The sequence below is a fragment of the Bombina bombina genome, chromosome 9 (assembly GCF_027579735.1).
Source record: "Bombina bombina isolate aBomBom1 chromosome 9, aBomBom1.pri, whole genome shotgun sequence".
In the NCBI taxonomy this organism is placed as follows: Eukaryota; Metazoa; Chordata; class Amphibia; order Anura; family Bombinatoridae; genus Bombina; species Bombina bombina.
The window spans coordinates 225502930-225524549 of record NC_069507.1 but is presented as its reverse complement, the minus strand read 5'-3'; the positions used below and the strand labels follow the sequence as shown (position 1 = coordinate 225524549).

Genomic DNA, 21620 nt, shown 5'->3' with positions numbered 1-21620 from the left:
TTTACAACAAAAGCAGAAAAATAAACAATGGTTGTATAATACAATGATTTTAGCTTCCTTCATTAAACATTTTACGGGGGGGGGGGGGGTATTATTGAGTTTAAAGGGACAGTCTACACCAGAATTTTTATTGTTTTAAAAGATAGATAATCCCTTTATTACCCATTTCCCAGTTTTGCATAACTAACACAGTTATAATAATATACTTTTAACCTCTCTGATTATCTTGTATCTAAGCCTCTGCAAACTGCCCCTTTTTTCAGTTCTTTTGACAGACTTGCAGTTTAGCCAATCAGTGCTTGCTCCCAGATAACTTCAAGTGCACGAGCACAGTGTCATTTATATGAAATAGATGAGCTAACACCCTCTAGTGGTGAAAAACTGTTAAAATGCATTCTGAAAAGAGGTGGCCTTCAAGGACTAAGAAATTAGCATATGAACCTCCTAGGTTAAGCTTTCAACTAAGAATACCAAGAGAACAAAGCAAAATTGGTGATAAAAGTAAATTGGAAAATTGTTTAAAATGACATGCTCTATCTGAATCATGAAAGTTTATTTTGGCCTAGACTGTCCCTTTAATGTAGTTTTAACATGTAAATGCAAGTTTATTTTGGCCTAGACTGTCCCTTTAATGTAGTTTTAACATGTAAATGCCTCATTAGTGCAGTGCAGTACTGCTTCTCACATGACTTAATATACGTGTCACCTGACTTCTTTTTGGCATCTGACTAGCTCATTCCAGCCAGGAATGAACAAGGATTGCAGGAATTGTTTTTCTATCTATAATTCATTTATCATCAAAGCAAAGCAGGACTAAATCAGTTCTACAGTTCCTCTATTACAGTGAAAAAAATAAAATGTTGATTGTCAGTACACTGCAACCAATCAGATTATAAACTCCGCCCTTGAGGCACTCCATGACTCTTAAATGGAAACGGCGACATCCATTAGTGTAATTTAAGCATATTAAGTGTTGAAATAGACATCCCCTTCTGGTTAGTCATCTCTGGGCAGCTGCCTATTTTATTTTCTCTTAAATCTAGCCCTGCCAGCCTCTCATTAAAGGGACAGTCAACACCAGAATTGTTGTTGTTTTAAAAACATAATTTATGTAAGAACTTACCTGATAAATTCATTTCTTTCATATTAGCAAGAGTCCATGAGCTAGTGACGTATGGGATATACATTCCTACCAGAAGGGGCAAAGTTTCCCAAACCTCAAAATGCCTATAAATACACCCCTCACCACACTCACAAATCAGTTTAACGCATAGCCAAGAAGTGGGGTGATAAGACAAAAGTGCGAAAGCATAAAAAATAAGGAATTGGAATAATTGTGCTTTATACAAAAAAATCATTACCACCACAAAAAGGGTGGGCCTCATGGACTCTTGCTAATATGAAAGAAATGAATTTATCAGGTAAGTTCTTACATAAATTATGTTTTCTTTCATGTAATTAGCAAGAGTCCATGAGCTAGAGACGTATGGGATAATGAATACCCAAGATGTGGATCTTCCACGCAAGAGTCACTAGAGAGGGAGGGATAAAATAAAGACAGCCAATTCCGCTGAAAATAATCCACACCCAAAATAAAGTTTAAATGAAAACATAAGCAGAAGATTCAAACTGAAACAGCTGCCTGAAGTACTTTTCTACCAAAAACTGCTTCAGAAGAAGAAAACACATCAAAATGGTAGAATTTAGTAAAAGTATGCAAAGAAGACCAAGTTGCTGCTTTGCAAATCTGATCAACCGAAGCTTCATTCCTAAACGCCCAGGAAGTAGAAACTGACCTAGTAGAATGAGCTGTAATCCTTTGAGGCGGAGTTTTACCCGACTCAACATAAGCATGATGAATTAAAGATTTCAACCAAGATGCCAAAGAAATGGCAGAGGCCTTCTGACCTTTCCTAGAACCGGAAAAGATAACAAATAGACTAGAAGTCTTTCGGAAATTCTTAGTAGCTTCAACATAATATTTCAAAGCTCTAACTACATCCAAGAATGCAATGATCTCTCCTTAGAATTCTTAGGATTAGGACACAATGAACGAACCACAATTTCTCTACTAATGTTGTTAGAATTCACAACCTTAGGTAAAAATTTAAAAGAAGTTCGCAACACCGCCTTATCCTGATGAAAAATCAGAAAAGGAGACTCACAAGAAAGAGCAGATAATTCAGAAACTCTTCTAGCAGAAGAGATGGCCAAAAGAAACAAAACTTTCCAAGAAAGTGATTTAATGTCCAGTGAATGCATAGGTTCAAACGGAGGAGCTTGAAGAGCCCCCAGAACCAAATTCAAACTCCAAGGAGGAGAAATTGACTTAATAACAGGTTTTATACGAACCAAAGCTTGTACAAAACAATGAATATCAGGAAGATTAGCAATCTTTCTGTGAAAAAGAACAGAAAGAGCAGAGATTTGTCCTTTCAAGGAACTTGCAGACAAACCTTTATCCAAACCATCCTGAAGAAACTGTAAAATTCTCGGAATTCTAAAAGAATGCCAGGAAAAATTATGAGAAAGACACCAAGAAATGTAAGTCTTCCAGACTCGATAATATATCTTCCTAGATACAGATTTACGAGCCTGTAACATAGTATTAATCACAGAGTCAGAGAGACCTCTTTGACTAAGAATCAAGCGTTCAATCTCCATACCTTCAAATTTAAGGATTTGAGATCCTGATGGAAAAAAGGACCTTGCGACAGAAGGTCTGGTCTTAACGGAAGAGTCCACGGTTGGCAAGAGGCCATCCGGACAAGATCCGCATACCAAAACCTGTGAGGCCATGCTGGAGCCACCAGCAGAACAAACGAGTATTCCTTCAGAATCTTGGAGATTACTCTTGGAAGAAGAACTAGAGGCGGAAAGATATAGGCAGGATGATACTTCCAAGGAAGTGACAATGCATCCACTGCTTCCGCCTGAGGATCCCTGGATCTGGACAGATACCTGGGAAGTTTCTTGTTTAGATGAGAAGCCATCAGATCTATGTCTGGAAGTCCCCACATTTGAACAATCTGAAGAAATACCTCTGGGTGAAGAGACCATTCGCCCGGATGTAACGTTTGGCGACTGAGATAATACGCTTCCCAATTGTCTATACCTGGGATATGAACCGCAGAAATTAGACAGGAGCTGGATTCCGCCCATACCAGTATTCGAGATACTTCTTTCATAGCCAGAGGACTGTGAGTCCCTCCTTGATGATTGATATATGCCACAGTTGTGACATTGTCTGTCTGAAAACAAATGAACGATTCTCTCTTTAGAAGAGGCCATGACTGAAGAGCTCTGAAAATTGCACGGAGTTCCAAAATATTGATTGGTAATCTCACCTCCTGAGATTCCCAAACCCCTTGTGCTGTCAGAGACCCCCAAACAGCTCCCCAACCTGTCAGACTTGCATCTGTTGAAATCACAGTCCAGGTCGGAATAACAAAAGAAGCCCCCTGAACTAAACGATGGTGATCTGTCCACCACGTCAGAGAGTGTCGTATAATCGGTTTTAAAGATATCAGTTGAGATATCTTTGTGTAATCCCTGCACCACTGGTTCAGCATACAGAGCTGAAGAGGTCGCATGTGAAAACGAGCAAAGGGGATCGCGTCCGATGCAGCAGTCATAAGACCTAGAATTTCCATGCATAAGGCTACCGAAGGGAATAATTGAGACTGAAGGTTTCGACAAGCTGAAATCAATTTTAGACGTCTCTTGTCTGTCAGAGACAGAGTCATGGACACTGAATCTATCTGGAAACCTAAAAAGGTTACCCTTGTCTGAGGAATCAATGAACTTTTCGGTAAATTGATCCTCCAACCATGATCTCGAAGAAACAATACAAGTCGATTCGTATGAGATTCTGCTAAAAGTGAAGACTGAGCAAGTACCAAGATATCGTCCAAATAAGGAAATACCACAATACCCTGTTCTCTGATTACAGACAGAAGGGCACCGAGAACCTTTGTAAAAATCCTTGGAGCTGTTGCTAGGCCAAACGGCAGAGCCACAAACTGGTAATGCTTGTCTAGGAAAGAGAATCTCAGAAACTGATAGTGATCTGGATGAATCGGAATATGCAGATATGCATCCTGTAAATCTATTGTGGACATATAATGCCCTTGCTGAACAAAAGGCAGGATAGTCCTTATAGTTACCATTTTGAATGTTGGTATCCTTACATAACGATTCAATATTTTTAAATCCAGAACTGGTCTGAAGGAATTCTCCTTCTTTGGTACAATGAAGAGATTTGAATAAAACCCCAGCCCCTGTTCCAGAACTGGAACTGGCATAATTACTCCAGCCAACTCTAGATCTGAAACACATTTCAGAAATGTTGAGCTTTCGCTGGATTTACTGGGACACGGGAAAGAAAAAATCTTTTTGCAGGAGGCCTTATCTTGAAGCCAATTCTGTACCCTTCTGAAACAATGTTCTGAATCCAAAGATTGTGAATTGAATTGATCCAAATTTCTTTGAAAAATCGTAATCTGCCCCCTACCAGCTGGGCTGGAATGAGGGCCGCACCTTCATGTGGACTTGGGAGCTGGCTTTGGTTTTCTAAAAGGCTTGGATTTATTCCAGACTGGAGATGGTTTCCAAACTGATACCGCTCCTGTGGGTGAAGGATCAGGCTTTTGTTCCTTATTGTGACGAAAGGAACGAAAACTATTATTAGACCTAAATTTACCTTTAGATTTTTTATCCTGTGGTAAAAAAGTTCCTTTCCCTCCAGTAACAGTTGAAATAATAGAATCCAACTGTGAACCAAATAATTTATTACCCTGGAAAGAAAGGGAAAGCAAAGTTTACTTAGAAGACATATCAGCATTCCAAGTTTTAAGCCATAAAGCTCTTCTAGCTAAAATAGCTAGAGACATATACCTGACATCAACCCTAATGATATCAAAGATGGCATCACAAATAAAGTTATTAGCATGTTGAAGAAGATTAACAATGCTATGAGAATTATGATCTGTTACTTGTTGCGCTAACGCTTCTAACCAAAAAGTTGAAGCTGCAGCAACATCCGCTAAAGATATAGCAGGTCTAAGAAGATTACCTGAACATAAGTAAGCTTTTCTCAGAAAGGATTCAATGTTCCTATCTAAAGGATCCTTAAAGGAAGTACTATCTGCCGTAGGAATAGTAGTACGTTTAGCAAGAGTAGAGATAGCCCCATCAACCTTAGGGATTTTGTCCCAAAACTCTAATCTGTCAGATGGCACAGGATATAATTGCTTAAAACGTTTAGAAGGAGTAAATGAATTACCCAAATTATTCCATTCCCTGGAGATTACTTCAGAAATAGCATCAGGGACAGGAAAAACTTCTGGAATAACTACAGGAGATTTAAAAACCTTATTTAAACGTTTAGATTTAGTATCAAGAGGACCAGAATCCTCTATTTCTAATGCAATTAAGACTTCTTTAAGTAAAGAACGAATAAATTCCATTTTGAATAAATATGAAGATTTATCAGCATCAACCTCTGAAACAGAATCCTCTGAACCAGAAGAATCATTATCAGAATCAGAATGATGATGTTCATTTAAAAATTCATCTGAAAAATGAGAAGTTTTAAAAGACCTTTTACGTTTACTAGAAGGAGGAATAACAGACATAGCCTTCTTAATGGATTTAGAAACAAAATCTCTTATGTTAACAGGAACACTCTGAGAATTAGATGTTGATGGAACCACAACAAGTAATGTAACATTACTAAAGGAAATATTATCTGCATTAACAAGTTTGTCATGACATTCATTACAAACAACAGCTGGAGGAACAGATACCACAAGTTTACAGCAAATACACTTAACTTTGGTAGATCCAGCATCAGGCAGCGATTTTCCAGAAGTATCTTCTGACTCAGGGTCAATCTGGGACATCTTGCAATATGTAATAGAAAAAACAACATATAAAGCAAAATTGATCAAATTCCTTAAATGACAGTTTCAGGAATGGGAAAAAATGCCAGTGAACAAGCTTCTAGCAACCAGAAGCAATAAACAATGAGACTTAAATAATGTGGAGACAATAGTGACGCCCATATTTTTTAGCGCCAAAAAGAGACGCCCACATTATTTGGCGCCAAAAATGACGCCACATCCGGAACGCCGACACTTTTGGCTCAAAAAAACGTAAAAAATGACGCAACTTCCGGCGACACGTATGACGCCGGAAACAAAGAAAAAAAATGTTTGCGCCAAAAAAGTCTGCGCCAAGAATGACGCAATAAAATGAAGCATTTTCAGCACCCGCAAGCCTAACAGCACACAGGGAAAAAAAGTCAAATTTTTAAGGTAAGAAAAAATTTATTTATTCATATGCATTATCCCAAATATGAAACTGACTGTCTGAAATAAGGAACGTTGAACATCCTGAATCAAGGCAAATAAATGTTTGAACACATATATTTAGAACTTTATATAAAAGTGTCCAACCATAGCTTAGAGTGTCACAGAAAATAAGACTTACTTACCCCAGGACACTCATCTACATGTAGTAGAAAGCCAAACCAGTACTGAAACGAGAATCAGTAGAGGTAATGGTATATATAAGAGTATATCGTCGATCTGAAAAGGGAGGTAAGAGATGAATCTCTACGACCGATAACAGAGAACCTATGAAATAGACCCCGTAGAAGGAGATCATTGAATTCAAATAGGCAATACTCTCTTCACATCCCTCTGACATTCACTGCACGCTGAGAGGAAAACCGGGCTCCAACCTGCTGTGGAGCGCATATCAACGTAGAATCTAGCACAAACTTACTTCACCACCTCCATAGGAGGCAAAGTTTGTAAAACTGATTTGTGGGTGTGGTGAGGGGTGTATTTATAGGCATTTTGAGGTTTGGGAAACTTTGCCCCTCCTGGTAGGAATGTATATCCCATACGCCACTAGCTCATGGACTCTTGCTAATTACATGAAAGAAAGATAGATAATCCCTTTATTACCAATTCCCCAGTTTTGCATAACAAACACAGTTATAATAATACACATTTTACCTTTTACCTTGTATCTAAGCCTCTGCAGACTGCCCCCTTATTTCAGTTCTTTTGACAGACTTGCATTTTAGCCAATCAGTGCTCACTCCTCAATAAATTCACGTGCATGAGTTCAATGTTATCTATATGAAACACATGAACTAACACCCTCTAGTGGTGAAAAACTGTCAAAATGCATTTAGATTAGAGGCGGTCTTCAAGGTCTAAGAAATTAGCATATGAACCTCCTAGGTTTAGCTTTCAACTAAGAATACAAACAGAACAAAGCAAAATTGGTGATAAAAGTGAATTGGAAAGTTGTTTGAAATTACATGCCCTATTTGAATCATGAAAAAAAAAATTTGGACTTGACTGTCCCTTTAATCACCCATCTAATCATGAACTGCACACACCACTACTATTACAGATTTATCACAAATGATTTGTTGTTAATTGTCCAGATAAAATAGTAGTTTAGGAGATTTATTCAGGATGCTAATCATTTTTGCACTACACATCTGTGGTATTACCCTTTTTTGTGGGGATATCTAGAATCCTCTTTATTTACAGAATTGCCCAAAAGGAGAAGATGAGTACAACATATTGGCTTTCTGAATGCATTGCAGCCTCATATGGTAGCCAAGTGGTTTGTTGTGAATTAGGGGAGGAATTTTCTCTCTGGTGTGCAGCCAGTGTGTGCGTTTTGGCTTCTTATTAAAATGCAAGAAGCTGCTTTGCTCGGCTGTATGCATGTCCATGATTAACATTACCATTAAGTCTCATTACTGCCTAATGTGCAGGTTACAAATAATCATGCAACCACACTAATTACAGGGTGAGGAATTATTGTGACTGCTGCCCTGTGAAATGAAAGCTAGTTTACACTGCAAACAAGGCAATCAGCATTTATATGAGGAACAGAAGCGAGGACTAATAGAAAGCTAATGGTTAACATACTGCTAGTTTGCAAACAGATGCAATACTACAATATATCATATATATGTGAAAGCCCTTCAATTGGATCTGGATTAGAAAAAGAGTATGAAAAGATTGCCCAAGATGCAGACTTGAATTCTGTTGGAATGGGGGACATTGAGCAAGTATATCAGTCTGCCTTTAATGGGTCATTGTAAATAAATATTTACTGCCATGTATGAGAAACATCACCAGTCCACTCCAGAAATGTTTATTCTTTAAAAAGATAGATAATTACCCATTCCCCAGTTTTGCATAATCAACGCGGTTATATTAATATACTTTTTACCTCTATAATTACCTTGTATCTAAGCCTCTGCAGACTGCCCCTTATCTCAGTGCTATTTACAGATTTGCATTTTAGCCAATTAGTGCTGACTCTTGAAAAACTCCACGGGAGTGAGCACAATGTTATCTATATAGCACACATGAACTAGCAGTGTCTTGCTATGAAAAGTTATAAAAATGTTCTAAGAGGCAGTCTGTAGTGGCTTTAGAGGTTTAAAGGTTATAATGTAAATTAATATAACAATGTTAGTAGTGCAAAGCTGGGAAATGAGTAATAAAGGCGTTATCTATATTTATTTATTTTAAATAAAAAAAATTGGAGTAGACTGTCCCATTAACTGCTTAAAGGGATATGAAACCCAATTTATTTATTTCATGATTCAGATAGATGACATTTTAAACAACTTTAATCAATATTTCTTTATTCTCTTGGTATCTTTTTGTTTTTTAAAGTATGGATGTAAGCTTAGGAGCTGGCCCATTTCTGGAGCACTTTATGACAGCAGTTTTGTAAGAATGTTATCTACTTGCAAGAGCAATAGAGGGCATCACTATTTCCTGCCATGCAGTGCTCCAGATGAATACCTAGGTATCTCTTCAACACAAAAAATCAAGGGAACAAAACAAATTTGATAATAGAAGTAAATTGGAAACTTTTTTAAAATTGTCAATTCTGCCTGAATCACAAAAGAAAATTTTTGGGTTTCATATCCGTGGCTGAGTACACACTGGGTTTTAATGATGTGCATAAACAACTTGACTGTCTAAAGTCTGTACTGTTCTTAAAATATTTAGAAGACATCAGCAGTGTCAATTGTACATTTGATGCATAGAGAGAAGTTTCAAAAACTACAAAAAGAGGGAGGTAAATTTTGGAACCCACTGCGCATTCAGCATTTAAATGTTATTCTAGTCCTGTACTAGCGACCTACAATACAGGGCCTCCTTTGTCTTTCTATTTATTTACATCTTTTTTTATGGTTATGCGTGTGGATAAAATTTAAGAAAACAAAACAAAAACACATAGCTAAAAGGGGCAGTAGTCAAAATTAAACTTTCATGATTTAGGGCTTGATATTCAAACCCTCGACCGGAATGGAGAGAAATTACACAACATTTTTGGGATCTGCTTCTAGACCTTGTATTGTAATATAGGAGTCTCTGTTTCACATAAAGAGCCCTACATAGCAACATAAACATTTCTAAAGTTAAAATTTGTGTTTCAAAATTTATTTTAAGAATCTCGCCCTACCAACAAGATTTCTATGAGCCTGAGCGGCGAGGTTTTGAATATCAGGCCCTAAGAGAGAATATTTAGTTTTAAAAGACCTTTCTGTTTGCCTTCTATTACCTAATTTGCTTTGTCTTTTGGTATCCTTTGTTAAAAAGCATACCTAGGTAGGTAGGCTCAGGAGCAGCAATGCATTACTGGGAGATAGCTGCTGATTTCTGGCTGCAAATATATGGTTCTTGCCTACGGTTCGCCAGCTATGTTCAGCTAGCTCCCAGTAGTGAATTGCTGCTCCTTCAACAAACAAGAGAACAAAGCAAATTTGAGCGTAGAAGTAGATTAGAAAGTTGTTTCTATGCTCTGTCTGAATCATGAAAGAAATAGTTTGGGTTTCATGGTTTGTTAAACAAAAAGACTGTAGTTAAAGAGACACTCAAGTCAAAATTAAACTTTAATTATTCAGATAGAACAGCAATTTTAAACGACTTTCCAATTTACTTCCATTAAAAAAAGTGCACAGTGTTTTTATATTTAAACTTTTTGAGTCACCAGCTTCTACTGAGCATGTGCAAGAATCAACAGAATAAGCGTATATGCATTTGTGATTGGCTGATGTCTGTCACATGGTACAGGGGGAGCAGAAATAGACAAAACTTTTAAAATTGTAAGAAAAAAAAATCTACTATTAATTTGAAGTTCAGAATAAGTGATATTAAATTGTCTTGTTATCTTGCATTTGTTGATTATTCAAATCTACTGTGTTGACTTGTTCTTTAAAGGGATGCTAAACCCAAAGCTAAGATTAGCCTGAGAATAAAAAGCAGATTTATTTTATAAATTAATTAGATATAATAATTATATTATGTATCTGTCAATTAGGGACAGATACAAATAAGTTACACTACACTGCTCAAACAATCACTGTGTGGAATATACTAGGGTTAGTTTAGTAAAGTCTTGAGTAGACTGTTCCAATTTTTGTAGAATTCGTAAACACAATTATCCAGTTTAAAATTACTTGAAAAGAAGACAAAATAAACAGTGAAACTATATTGCAAAGTTTTTCTCATTATGCACGGTATAAAGTGATGGTAAATTTACACATATTTCTTAGCATGTCATTAACAATCAAACTGTTAACTAATTTTTTTCTTAATCCGTTTTTTTCTATATTTTAATATTTTATATTTTACCGAGCTCTGTTCCTCCGCCCCCTTGTATATCCGTGTTTAGTGATAGTGTGATGTAGAGAGCGGTCCTGCCCACTCTCCGCATATGGAGGGATGGAGTTATTGCAAGGGGCGTGATGTAGGTAGCGACGGGCGTCTGGCCGTGGGATGGGGGAAATAGGGAGATTCTGCAAAGCAGTGTTAATTCATTAATAAGGCAAGTAATACAAATAGGTTAATTAAATTTAGGCTTAATTTTATGAATGATAATGATGCTTGATTGTGAGTGACTATCGTTTACCATCACTTTAAGCATTGTCTATTAGACATGTGCATATATTCTTAATGAAAATGAATAACTAAGTTACCTGAGCTTTCGGCATTTGGATACTTAAAGGGACACTAAACCCAAATTTTTTCTATCATGATTCAGATAGAGCATGCAATTTTAAGCAACTTTCGATTTTACTCCTATTATCAAATTATTTTCATTCTCTTGGTATCTTTATTTGAAATGCAAGAATGTAAGTTTAGATGTCGGCCCATTTTTGGTGAACACACTGTGTTGTTCTTGCTGATTGGCGGGTAAATTCACCTACCAATAAACAAGTGCTTTCCATGGTTCTGAACCAAAAAAATGCTTAGATGCCTTCTTTTTCAAATAAAGAAAGCAAGAGAACGAAGAAAAATTGATAATAGGAGTAAATTAAAAAGTTGTTTAAAATTGCTGCTCTATCTGAATCACGAAAGAAAAAATGTGGGTTCAGTATCCCTTTAAGATATCCTGGATATGCAAGAACAGAAGTGCAACTCAAAATATCTGTATATTCTTCTTCTGTTCTAATATATTCAGTGTTTAAACAATCCAAATGCCAGAATCCGCTGATAACTTCATTATTCATTTACAAAACAAATAATGAATATGTTTTCTATTACAAATTGTTTAATGAACCATTTAAATACAGGTGGCCCTCGTTTTACAACGGTTCAATTTACACCGTTTCAGAATAACAACCTTTTTTCCAGTCATGTGACTGCTATTGAAAAGCATTGAGAAGCAGTGCATTTATTAAAATAGTCAGTAGGTGGAGCTGTTCGCGTGTGTTGCAGCAAAGCCAAGCAAGCTGAAATTAATCAGTTTAACCAGACCTGAGCTATCAAGCATATTTCAAAGGAACAAGATCTTCCTGTCTATAAATCAGTCCAGATTGGAATGCATAGAAAGAACTGTTTGCAGAAAAATGTAAGTGAAGTCTGTGTTGTGTGATTATTTTATTAGGTTTATAATGCTATTTAGCAAATGTTTTTGTTCATTTAACTTAGTTTAATTATATATTCTGTGTTGTGTGAATATTTTATTAGGTTTATAATGCTGTCTAGCATTTAAAGTCTTCATTTCAAAGCTTTTAAAATAATGTATTAGGTGTCACTTATGACAATTTAGTTTTCTTCTGGGAAAAGCACACTGGTCTAAAAGAGGCTGCCTCCGGGTGGTAAATCGCCATAGAACAAGCCACTGAGCTGTTGTTCGTTCCTGGTAGAGCGCTTCTCTCTTTGTATGACAATTTTGAGAGGGGCCTGGAACCTATCTCCCTCACTTCCCATTGACTTACATTATAAACTGGGTTTCAATTTACAACAGTTTCGATTTACAACCATTCCTTCTGGAACCTAACCCCGGCGTAAACTGAGGGCTACCTGTAAAGTAAAACTGCATAGTCACCAAATGCATGATAAAAAGGCAAAGCAAATGCACTTATTCTGAATTTCAAATGAGTAATAGATTTTTTTCTGAAAATTTTAGTTAGTTACATTTTCTTTCCCTGTATCATGTAAGAGCCGTCAGCCAATCACAAAATGCATATACGTATGCACTGTGAATTCTTGCACAAGCTCAGTAGGAACTGGTGCCTCAGAAAGTGTGCATATAAAAAGATTGTGCTCATTTTGATAATGGAAGTGATATGGAAAGTTGTTTAAATTGTCTGCTCTATTTCAATAATAAAAGTTTAATTTTTTACTTTAGTGTTCCTTTAATGTCCTTTTAAGATAATTTGATGATACGAAGTATCCTTTAAACTAATTCCTTTCTAATATATATATACTGGTGATTACTTTATGAACAGCTAAAAATACAATAGTATTAATTGTTGTTGCAGGTCTCCTAGGCATCCAATGAGTTAAAAGTTTAAATTTTACTAGACTATTTAATGCAATAACTTGTCCCCATGCCCCAAATCCTAATGCACACTCTGAGTTACCACTCACTAGACCTAGGGCTGCCACACAGCTGATATTTTACTAGCTTGACTTATAAATGTAATCTTGTGTCAGTAACACAGAAATACTGGCCTTGTTATGGCTGCTATATATTTGTATTAGGTTGGAGGGAAGCCATGCTAATTCTGGATCAATAGTGGCATATCTAGCTTGTTGGTGATGTGTCTTCCAATTACATAATTAATTAAGCTAATTACTATAGTCTGTATTTTCTAGCAACAAAGGCGCCCTTCATCTAGGGTTGCCACCTTTGTTGGAAGAAAATACTGGTGATAATAATTAGCATCATTAATTGTGTAACTATAGGTTTAATTATGCCATTCATTTATAAAATCATTATGTTACTTTGCATTGTGCACAGAAGAGAGGACAAAGAAAACTGTAAAAATATAACAAATAAAGAAAAAAAAATAGTTTTGTGATTCCAATAGGGCATGAAATTTAAAAAAAAAAAAAACGTTCCAATTTACATTTATCATCAAATTTGCTTTGTTCGCATAGTATTCTTTGTGGAAAGCTAAACCTAGGCAGGATCATATGCTAATTTCAAAGCTGTTGAACTGCCTCTTATATCAGTGTATTTTGAAAGTTTTTGACAGATACTACTAGTTCTTGCGTGTCATATAGATAAATGTGTTCACTCCTGTGGAATTATTTAAGAGTCAGCATTGATTGGCTAAAATGCATGTCTGCCAAAAGAACTGAGATAAGGGGCAGTCTGCAGAGGCTTAAATACAAGGTAATCACAGAGGTAAAAGGATTATTAATATAACAGTGTTGGTTATGCAAAACTGGGGAATTGGTAATACAGGGATTATTTATCTTTTTAAACAATAAAACTTCTGGAATAGATTGTGCCTTAGTAAATAGTGAATGTGCAAGATTATTGGGAACCACACAAGAACAAAGTCTTAATCAAGCAATAGACCAAACATGAGAAACACATAATATACAATCACCTGAAGCATATGGCAGCAGTAGCGCATATACCTAGAGCACATCAGCGGCTTTTACACAGCACAGGAAACAGTGCAGACTTACAGCCCATATTGTCTGTCATAGTGAATCCAAAACCTGTTGTTCTAAAAGCAGAGGACAAAAGTTCTACAGCAACTAGCTGTAGAATTATTATTTTCATGATCAACTTTATTTATAATGTGCCAACAGATTACACAACACTATACAGGGGTACAATAAATAAATAAATAAAGACAAGCAAGGCAGATTGGTACAGAAGGATTATAGGGCTCTGTTCCATACATAGAACTATACAGAGGAAACCTTTAGAGAGTCTGGGGGGAACGGAATAAGCAGTGAATGTGCCCATGCTGCTAAAAGGTCTGCTGTGCATTACATTCCTCTACGACAGCCAATAATTTCAATCATTTAACATTTAAATTAATAACAATGTGTTAAAGGAATATTAAAAAGTGCTCCTTTGGTTAAAACAAAATATGTTAAATCAAAGTAAACATAAAAAGATTGTGTAATACACTGCATTCAACTTAAGTGTTTCTTGCAAAATGAGCACTTAGAAATTCTTAGTGTAGCCCCGGCCCTCAGTGTGATAAGAGAGCTGACAACTAGGCAACTAAGGTTACATTCTGACTGATCTGAGCATGGGCAAATCTGACTTCCTGTTATACATTCTATTCACTTAATGCTAGATCAGCTCATGTTATGCTAGAAGTTTTAGGACCTCAGTTGAAGAGCTATGCATGTGATTAAAGGTTGTGTTTATGCCTGTCACTCAGGGGGTTAATACTACAAGTCCCAAACCATCACTAACACACAGTAACCCAGAGCCGGTAAATAGTTACCCCAATGAAATCTGCCCATTTGAGTGCATCATATTATGGTACAATATGGGCATATAGTGGGTGTGTTTCTTTTAGAATTAGCACCAAAATCCTGGTATGACTTGGCCCATACGGATCAGCAGTATAGCACAATATGGGTGACCTCAAGCAACAGATTAATCAGAGCTGTGAACCAATGTAAGAAATTAGTGAGGGAATGTATGGTGGTCCATAAAAACTTCAAATATGTCTCAGTTTATGTACCTGTGTTATATACATTGTATGCCTATAATTCTGAGACTTAAACTGTTGTGGGAAAACCTTTGTGCTGTGGTTCATACTGAGAGCTACAAATTATTATTATGTAAATAGCATTGAGAAGGATATTTTTTGTGGGGTTCTTAATACACTTATTTAAAAGGACATGGAAGACAAAATTATGTGTTTATGATTCAGACATCGCATGCCATACGTCTACAAGTTTCCCTCTTTTTGTTACTGTCCTTTGTTGAAACATTCTATGACAGCATAATGAGGTATTCTTAAGAGTGTGCACGTCATGAGCACTATATGGAAGCAGTCTACAACAATGTTGTACATACAGTGCTCATGACGTGTGCGCATTCCTACGTATACCTCAGTATGCTCTCATGGAAAGGATGATAAAGCATTCCAAAAGAAAGAGGGAAATTTGATTTTAGAAGCAAATTAGAACTTTTAAAAAAAAATCAAACCCCATCTGAACCGTTAAAATGTCAGTTTGACTTCCATATCCCTTTAACGTAAAACAGCAATGAATTATTTTGAACCAGTTACAAATCTGTTTTGCTTTAAAGGGATATTAAACTACTGGGTACATCTACAGTAGCATAGTTACTGTTCATTGTGCTAGTGTTTTTCTTCTATTCCTGCAGCTCTCTTTAAAGCTGTTCTCTTATTTTATCCTATTACAGATGCCACTTGATAAAGTTCTGCATCTTTATACTGGGCGCCGCCCTCTTGGTTAAGTGGCACATTGTTGTATTCTGTTACAAAAGCAGTGCACCTTTACAGATCAGTGAAGATGGCTTTTGGACAGCTGTATCTTGTATTTTGGATTAACTTGTACAATAAAAATCAGAAGAGTCACAGTTTGGAGCTTTTTATACAGTTTAAAAAGTTACATAACATATATAGAAACCCCTTAGGAATAAGAGCAATGTAGCCACTGCAAAAATTTACATTTCCCCCTCTGTATTGTGCATGGTAAACTGAAGTGCAGGGTATGGCTTGTCAAGAAGACAACAATATCACTGTTCTGTAATTGTGCACCGCTTCTGTCACTGGTTACAAAAATTCTTAAATTCCAAGATGGCGGCACCCAGTGTGAAGATACAGAGCGTCCCTAACTAGCACTTGTAAAGGGTTAAAGGGACACTCAAGTCAAAATTAAACTTTCATGATTCAGATAGAGCATGACATTTTAAACAACTTTCCAATTTACTTCCATTAACAAAATGTGCACAGTCTTTTTATATTTACACTTTTTGAGTTACTAGCTCCTACTGAGCATGTGCAAGAATTCACAGAATACATGTATATGCATTTGTGATTGGCTGATGGCTGTCACATGATGCAGTGGGAGTGGATATAGCCATAACTTTAAAATTTGTCAGAAAAAAATGTACTACTCATTTGAAGATCAGACTAAGTGCTATTGCATTGTCTTGTTATAATTTATTTGTTTGTTTATGCAAATCTATATATTTACTGGTCCTTTTAAATAAGATAAGGCTTTGAAGAAAGCTACATGAGAAAAATAGTTTAGTGAGTAGTAGCCATGGTACTGCAGTTGTACCCAGCTCTAAAGAGTTGTACGATTCCTATTAGAATATTCAGAAACACAACAGGCCCTGTTTTTAATCTAAAGTAATTTCCCTGATATTCTTTAGTACATGGAGTGAGTTTCCTTCCTTGCTGTATGCCACATTTCCAAAAACTACAGTATGTGTAGCAAACGCAGTGTCCACTGCTACGGACTCCCTTAATTACATAAACTCCATCTCCCAGGGTCTGCCTAATTACCCATTCCATATCCTCAATGACCTTGTTAATAACGTTTGTAGGTCCTCTGTAGCGGTACTGACGACACATTCAAATTAAAAAGCGCTTTCTCCTTTCGCACCTGTCTCCAGCTGCAAATTGAGAAATTTTCACATCAGCTGATTAGCCGACCAGAGCAGCCTGTCTCTATCTTTACCGACACTAACTGCAGATACGCAGTGGATCACAGCTGCCGTCAGGTAGAGGGCAGCTGAGCGCTTTATTCAATCAGTGTCTCAAGATGGACAATCGCCAAAAAACAAACAAACTGAAAAACAAGGGAACCGGATCTCTAAACCAAGAAAAAAATTCTGAAAACTTTAGTAATAATACTGGACTTTTAATTATTCTTCTCTTTATATTAAAAGGGACAGTCTAGTCAAAATTAAACTTTCATGATTCAGATAGGGCATGCAATGTTAAACAACTTTCCAATTTACTTTTATTATCAAATTTGCTTTGTTCCCTTGGTGGTATTTTTGAAAAGCTAAACCTAGGTAGGCTCAAACTGATTTCTAAACCGTTGAAAACCACCTCTTAGCTCAGAGCATTTTGAAAGTTTTTCACAGTTAGACAGTACTAGTTCATGTGTGTCATATAGATATCATTGTGCTCACTCCCATGGAGTTATTTAGGAGTCTGCACTGATTGGCTACACTGCATGTCTGTCAAAAGCATTTAGATAAGGGGGCAGTCTGCAGAGGCTTAGATACAAGGTAATCGCAGAGGTAAAACATATTAATATAACTGTGTTTGTTATGCAAAACTGGGGAATGGGTAATAAAGGGATTATCTATCTTTTTAAATAATAAAAATTCTGGTGTAGACTGTCCCTTTAACACCTTAAAGAGATAGAATACTTGAAATTGAAACGCACATGAATACACGTGCAATGAGGGAATATATTTTGAAAGACACAAACATAGCGACATACTGTATTTAGTTTCCATAAATCTACATGTTACATACTCAGTTTTAGGGCATATCTATCAAGCTCCGTATGGAGCTTGAAGCCCCGTGTTTCAGAAACACCAGTTATGAAGCAGCAGTCTAAAGACCGCTGCTCCATAACCTGTCCGCCTGATCTGAGAAGGCGGACAGACATTGCTGCAATTCAACCCTATCGAATACGATCGGGTTGATTGACACCCCCCTACAAGCTGCCGATTGCCCGCGAATCTGCAGGGGGCAGCGTTGCACCAGCAGTTCACAAGAGCTGCGGGTGCAATGCTGAATGCGGAGAGCGTATTGCTTTCCGTATTCAGCGAGGTCTTTCGGACATGATCCGCTGATCGGATCATGTCCGACAGGCCTTTCATAAATAAGGGCCATAGTCACTATTTTTTCCCCCAAACACTAATATTTAGGCAGTCAGTATAGGTTTGGCAGTTACTAAGTTTAGTGTAAATGAATTATTAAATATAAAGTATTCAGAAAACTACATATTATTAAAGGACCAGTAAATACAGCAGATTTGCATAATCAACAAATGTATGATAACAAGATGCAATAGTGCTTAAGGGACAGTCTAGTATAAATTAATCTTTCATTATTCAGATAGGACTTTTAATTTTAATCAACTTTCCAATTTACTTTTATCATCAAATTTGCTTTTTTCTCTTGGTATTCTTAGTTTAAACTAAACCTAGGTAGGCTCATATGCTAATTTCTAAGCCTTTGAGGGCTGCCTCTTATCACATGCTTTTTAAATCTCTTTTCAACACAAAGAGACAGAAAGTACACGTGGGCCATATAGATAACACTGTGTTCAGGCACAGAAAGTTATTTAAGATTTAGCACAACACAATGCTAAATGCAGGTCAATAGATAATAAACAGTCACAGTCATGTGATCAGGGGGCTGGAAGAAGGTTCCTAGATACAAGGTAATCACAGGGGTAAAAAGTATATTATTATAACTGTGTTGGTTATGCAAAACTGGGGAATGAGTAATAAAGGGATTATCTATCTTTTAAAACAATAACAATTCTATGGTAGACTGTCCCTTTATTCTGAGCTTTAAATGAGCAGATTTCTATTTCCATTCCCTCTGTATCAGGTAACAATAATCAGCCAATCACAAATGCATATACGTATATTCTGTGAACTCTTGCACATGCTCAGTAGTTGCTGGTGACTCAGAGTGTAAATATAAAAACACTGTGCACATTTTGTTAATGGAAGCAAATTGGAAAGTTGTTAAAATTGCTGCTCTAAGGTTGCCACCTCGGCCATGGTTTTCTGGACACTTATGAGTTACACATGCTGCAGGGTGTGCAGAGGAGAACATTGCACCCTAGACAGCACACAAATAGTGATCCTGGACAGCATTATTCATGTTCCTCCCTGCACACCCTACAGCATGTATAACTCATAAGTGTCCAGGACAACATGGTCGAGGTAGCAATCCTAGCTCTATCTGAATAATGAAAGTTTAACTTTGACTTGAATGTCCCTTTAAATACAACTGGGTTCTATTTCCATGTCTTATAATTGTCATATGTGATAAGGATAGTAGCTACAAGACAGACATAAAATGTGCTTTAGGTTACTCTTCTGTTCAGTCTTTCTTCAAATATGCACTAAACGCAACCATCATAAACAAATCCTTTGGCCTAACCACTAAATATGGTCTTGATTCACTCTTCTGTGTATTGCCCTAATAAATTGTAACAGGTTTACAATAGGATAACTTGCTTTAATTATTCGCTGACACCATGAAATCTGGCGCAGTATTCTGTTGAGAGAATACTTATTAAAATTCTCTATCACTCAAGGGTCTGAGAAATTGTAGGATTGTCCAAATTTAGGACTTAGTTCCGGTGGTCCTAAGACTAATCATATTGGTCTTCCTTTTTTTTTTTTTTTTTACTTAAAGGGACATAAAAATGTGCTAGAGCATTTTATAATTGCACTATGTATTGCCTATACCTAACCCTGCAAAGGACTAACTTGCCTAGAGCTTAACAAGGTCTTTAAGCCAATCAGGGGCGGCATATGTCAGTAGCCACCATTCATTGGCCATACTCAGCTAAGAATCAAAAGTGCTCTCCTGTCACAGATATATTACTTATGCGTTTAACCACTTTGCAGGTTCACTTATGTGTATAGTTGTAAAGATCAGAAAATCTACTACCATCCCCAAATCCTAACAAATACAATATAAGAATTCCACTGAGGATAAGAACTAGATGTAAATGAGAACACAGTATGTTCTCTCTTAAATTCCAAACCTGTTTTACATGGTTTCTCTATAACACCTAAGCCGTGTCATGTCAGAGCTTTCACGACCTGGGAATGATGAAATGTATGAGTCAAGCAAGCCTGAGCACTCACTGCACTGTTTTCTTTTGTTCCATGGCTCGTCAATTACGGTGAGGTTTATAGACTCAAGCAATGGATATAGGTTTGGTAGCCATAGAATCTACACTTTATTATTTTGTATCTGTTCTTTCCTTCTGTCTTTCTACCATTCCTTTCCATCCCATTGGATGCACACCATTCCCACTGGTTATCTTCCAAGATCTTACTTAAAATCCTACAAGTTTGTGTTTGCTTCATCTACATTGGAAACTGCCCAGTCATCTTTGCCACTCCATCTACATTGTGTTACCTACTTTCATTACAGACCACTTGACTCTATATATACTTTATTGAAGCTCAGGTCACCAATATTTACAATTGTAAAAACCTGTTTTAGAAGCTGGTACTATTTTATTGTAAAGGGACATTCTAGAGCAAAAATTACACTCTCTTGTACGTTTTCTATTATTCTTCCTAGCTTACCATATATTGAACCCCTGAAAATGGGTTAAACACCTAGGCATAGCCAAACTATGGTGTTGCAAGCATTGTAGTTATCAATCAGGACACAGTGATTGAGCCAAACATGAGTGGCAGCAGCACGTACCCCCCCCCCCCCCATCTCTGGCTATTTTACTACTTGGAAGCAGCAATATTTGAGGTTCCTGAGTAGAACTATCTTAGCAGGGTGAAACATAGCAAAATAAGGCAATCATGTAACAATTATATGATCTAATAAATTAGGGCATGGCATTTTTGCCATATATTTTATAAGGTTTATATATATGTTTAACCAAGATCCACAATATGAACAGTACATATAAAAAGTTCAGATAGATTATTACCGTTCTGCGCCATGGCTTCTCATCCTAAAATTGGCTGCAAAAGGATTTGTTGGTTCGTAATCAGTGACATGTGGCTGTGTGATGCTGTCAGGAGTTTTGACTTCTAAGCCTCCTTCAAAGCTATTTTGACTTGCCTTCTCAGATCTCTTTCCTTCTTTTTTACCAGTTACTCTCTCAAACAAGCTGACTTTATCTTTCTTCTTTCCATCTTTTCTTGCCTCTCCAGATTTGGAGAAAAGCCCAGTCGAGGTGCTGCTGCTGTCCAGTGACTGATTACTGTCTTCATAGGGGGTCCATTGCCGGGGCAACGTAGCAAACTTTTGAGGAAGACCAGGAATGGTATCAGAAGCAGAGTCCACACCTCCCCCGGAGGCCCAGTCCCTCGCAGAACTATCAGGTTCCAATGGGCTTGTTTTTGAGGTGTCTGCACTCATTGTCCTTCTGTGCGGTGACTTAAGGCTTCCTAAAACAGATTGTAATATGAGTTATTCAATACTATACAGATGCTTATATAATAAATCCTATACAGAAAGACAACATGTATGCAATAGTAATTATGTACATAAAGCATTAATCAAGGTTATATAATGAGTGGATCAAAGTACTTACTACCCAGGATACAAAGTTACTCATTTATAGGCGAAG

The 21620-nt window shown here is 36.8% G+C and overlaps 1 protein-coding gene across 2 annotated transcripts in view; it reads right to left on the bottom strand.

Moving 5' to 3' along the window:
- RAB11FIP2 (RAB11 family interacting protein 2) overlaps positions 1–21620 on the bottom strand; it is a 110211-nt gene that overhangs the window by 31491 nt on the left and 57100 nt on the right. For both annotated transcript variants that reach the window (XM_053692677.1, XM_053692676.1), the window contains exon 3: positions 20976–21438. In XM_053692677.1, coding sequence (XP_053548652.1) covers positions 20976–21438 — 463 coding nt within the window. The remainder of the gene's footprint in view (positions 1–20975; positions 21439–21620) is intronic.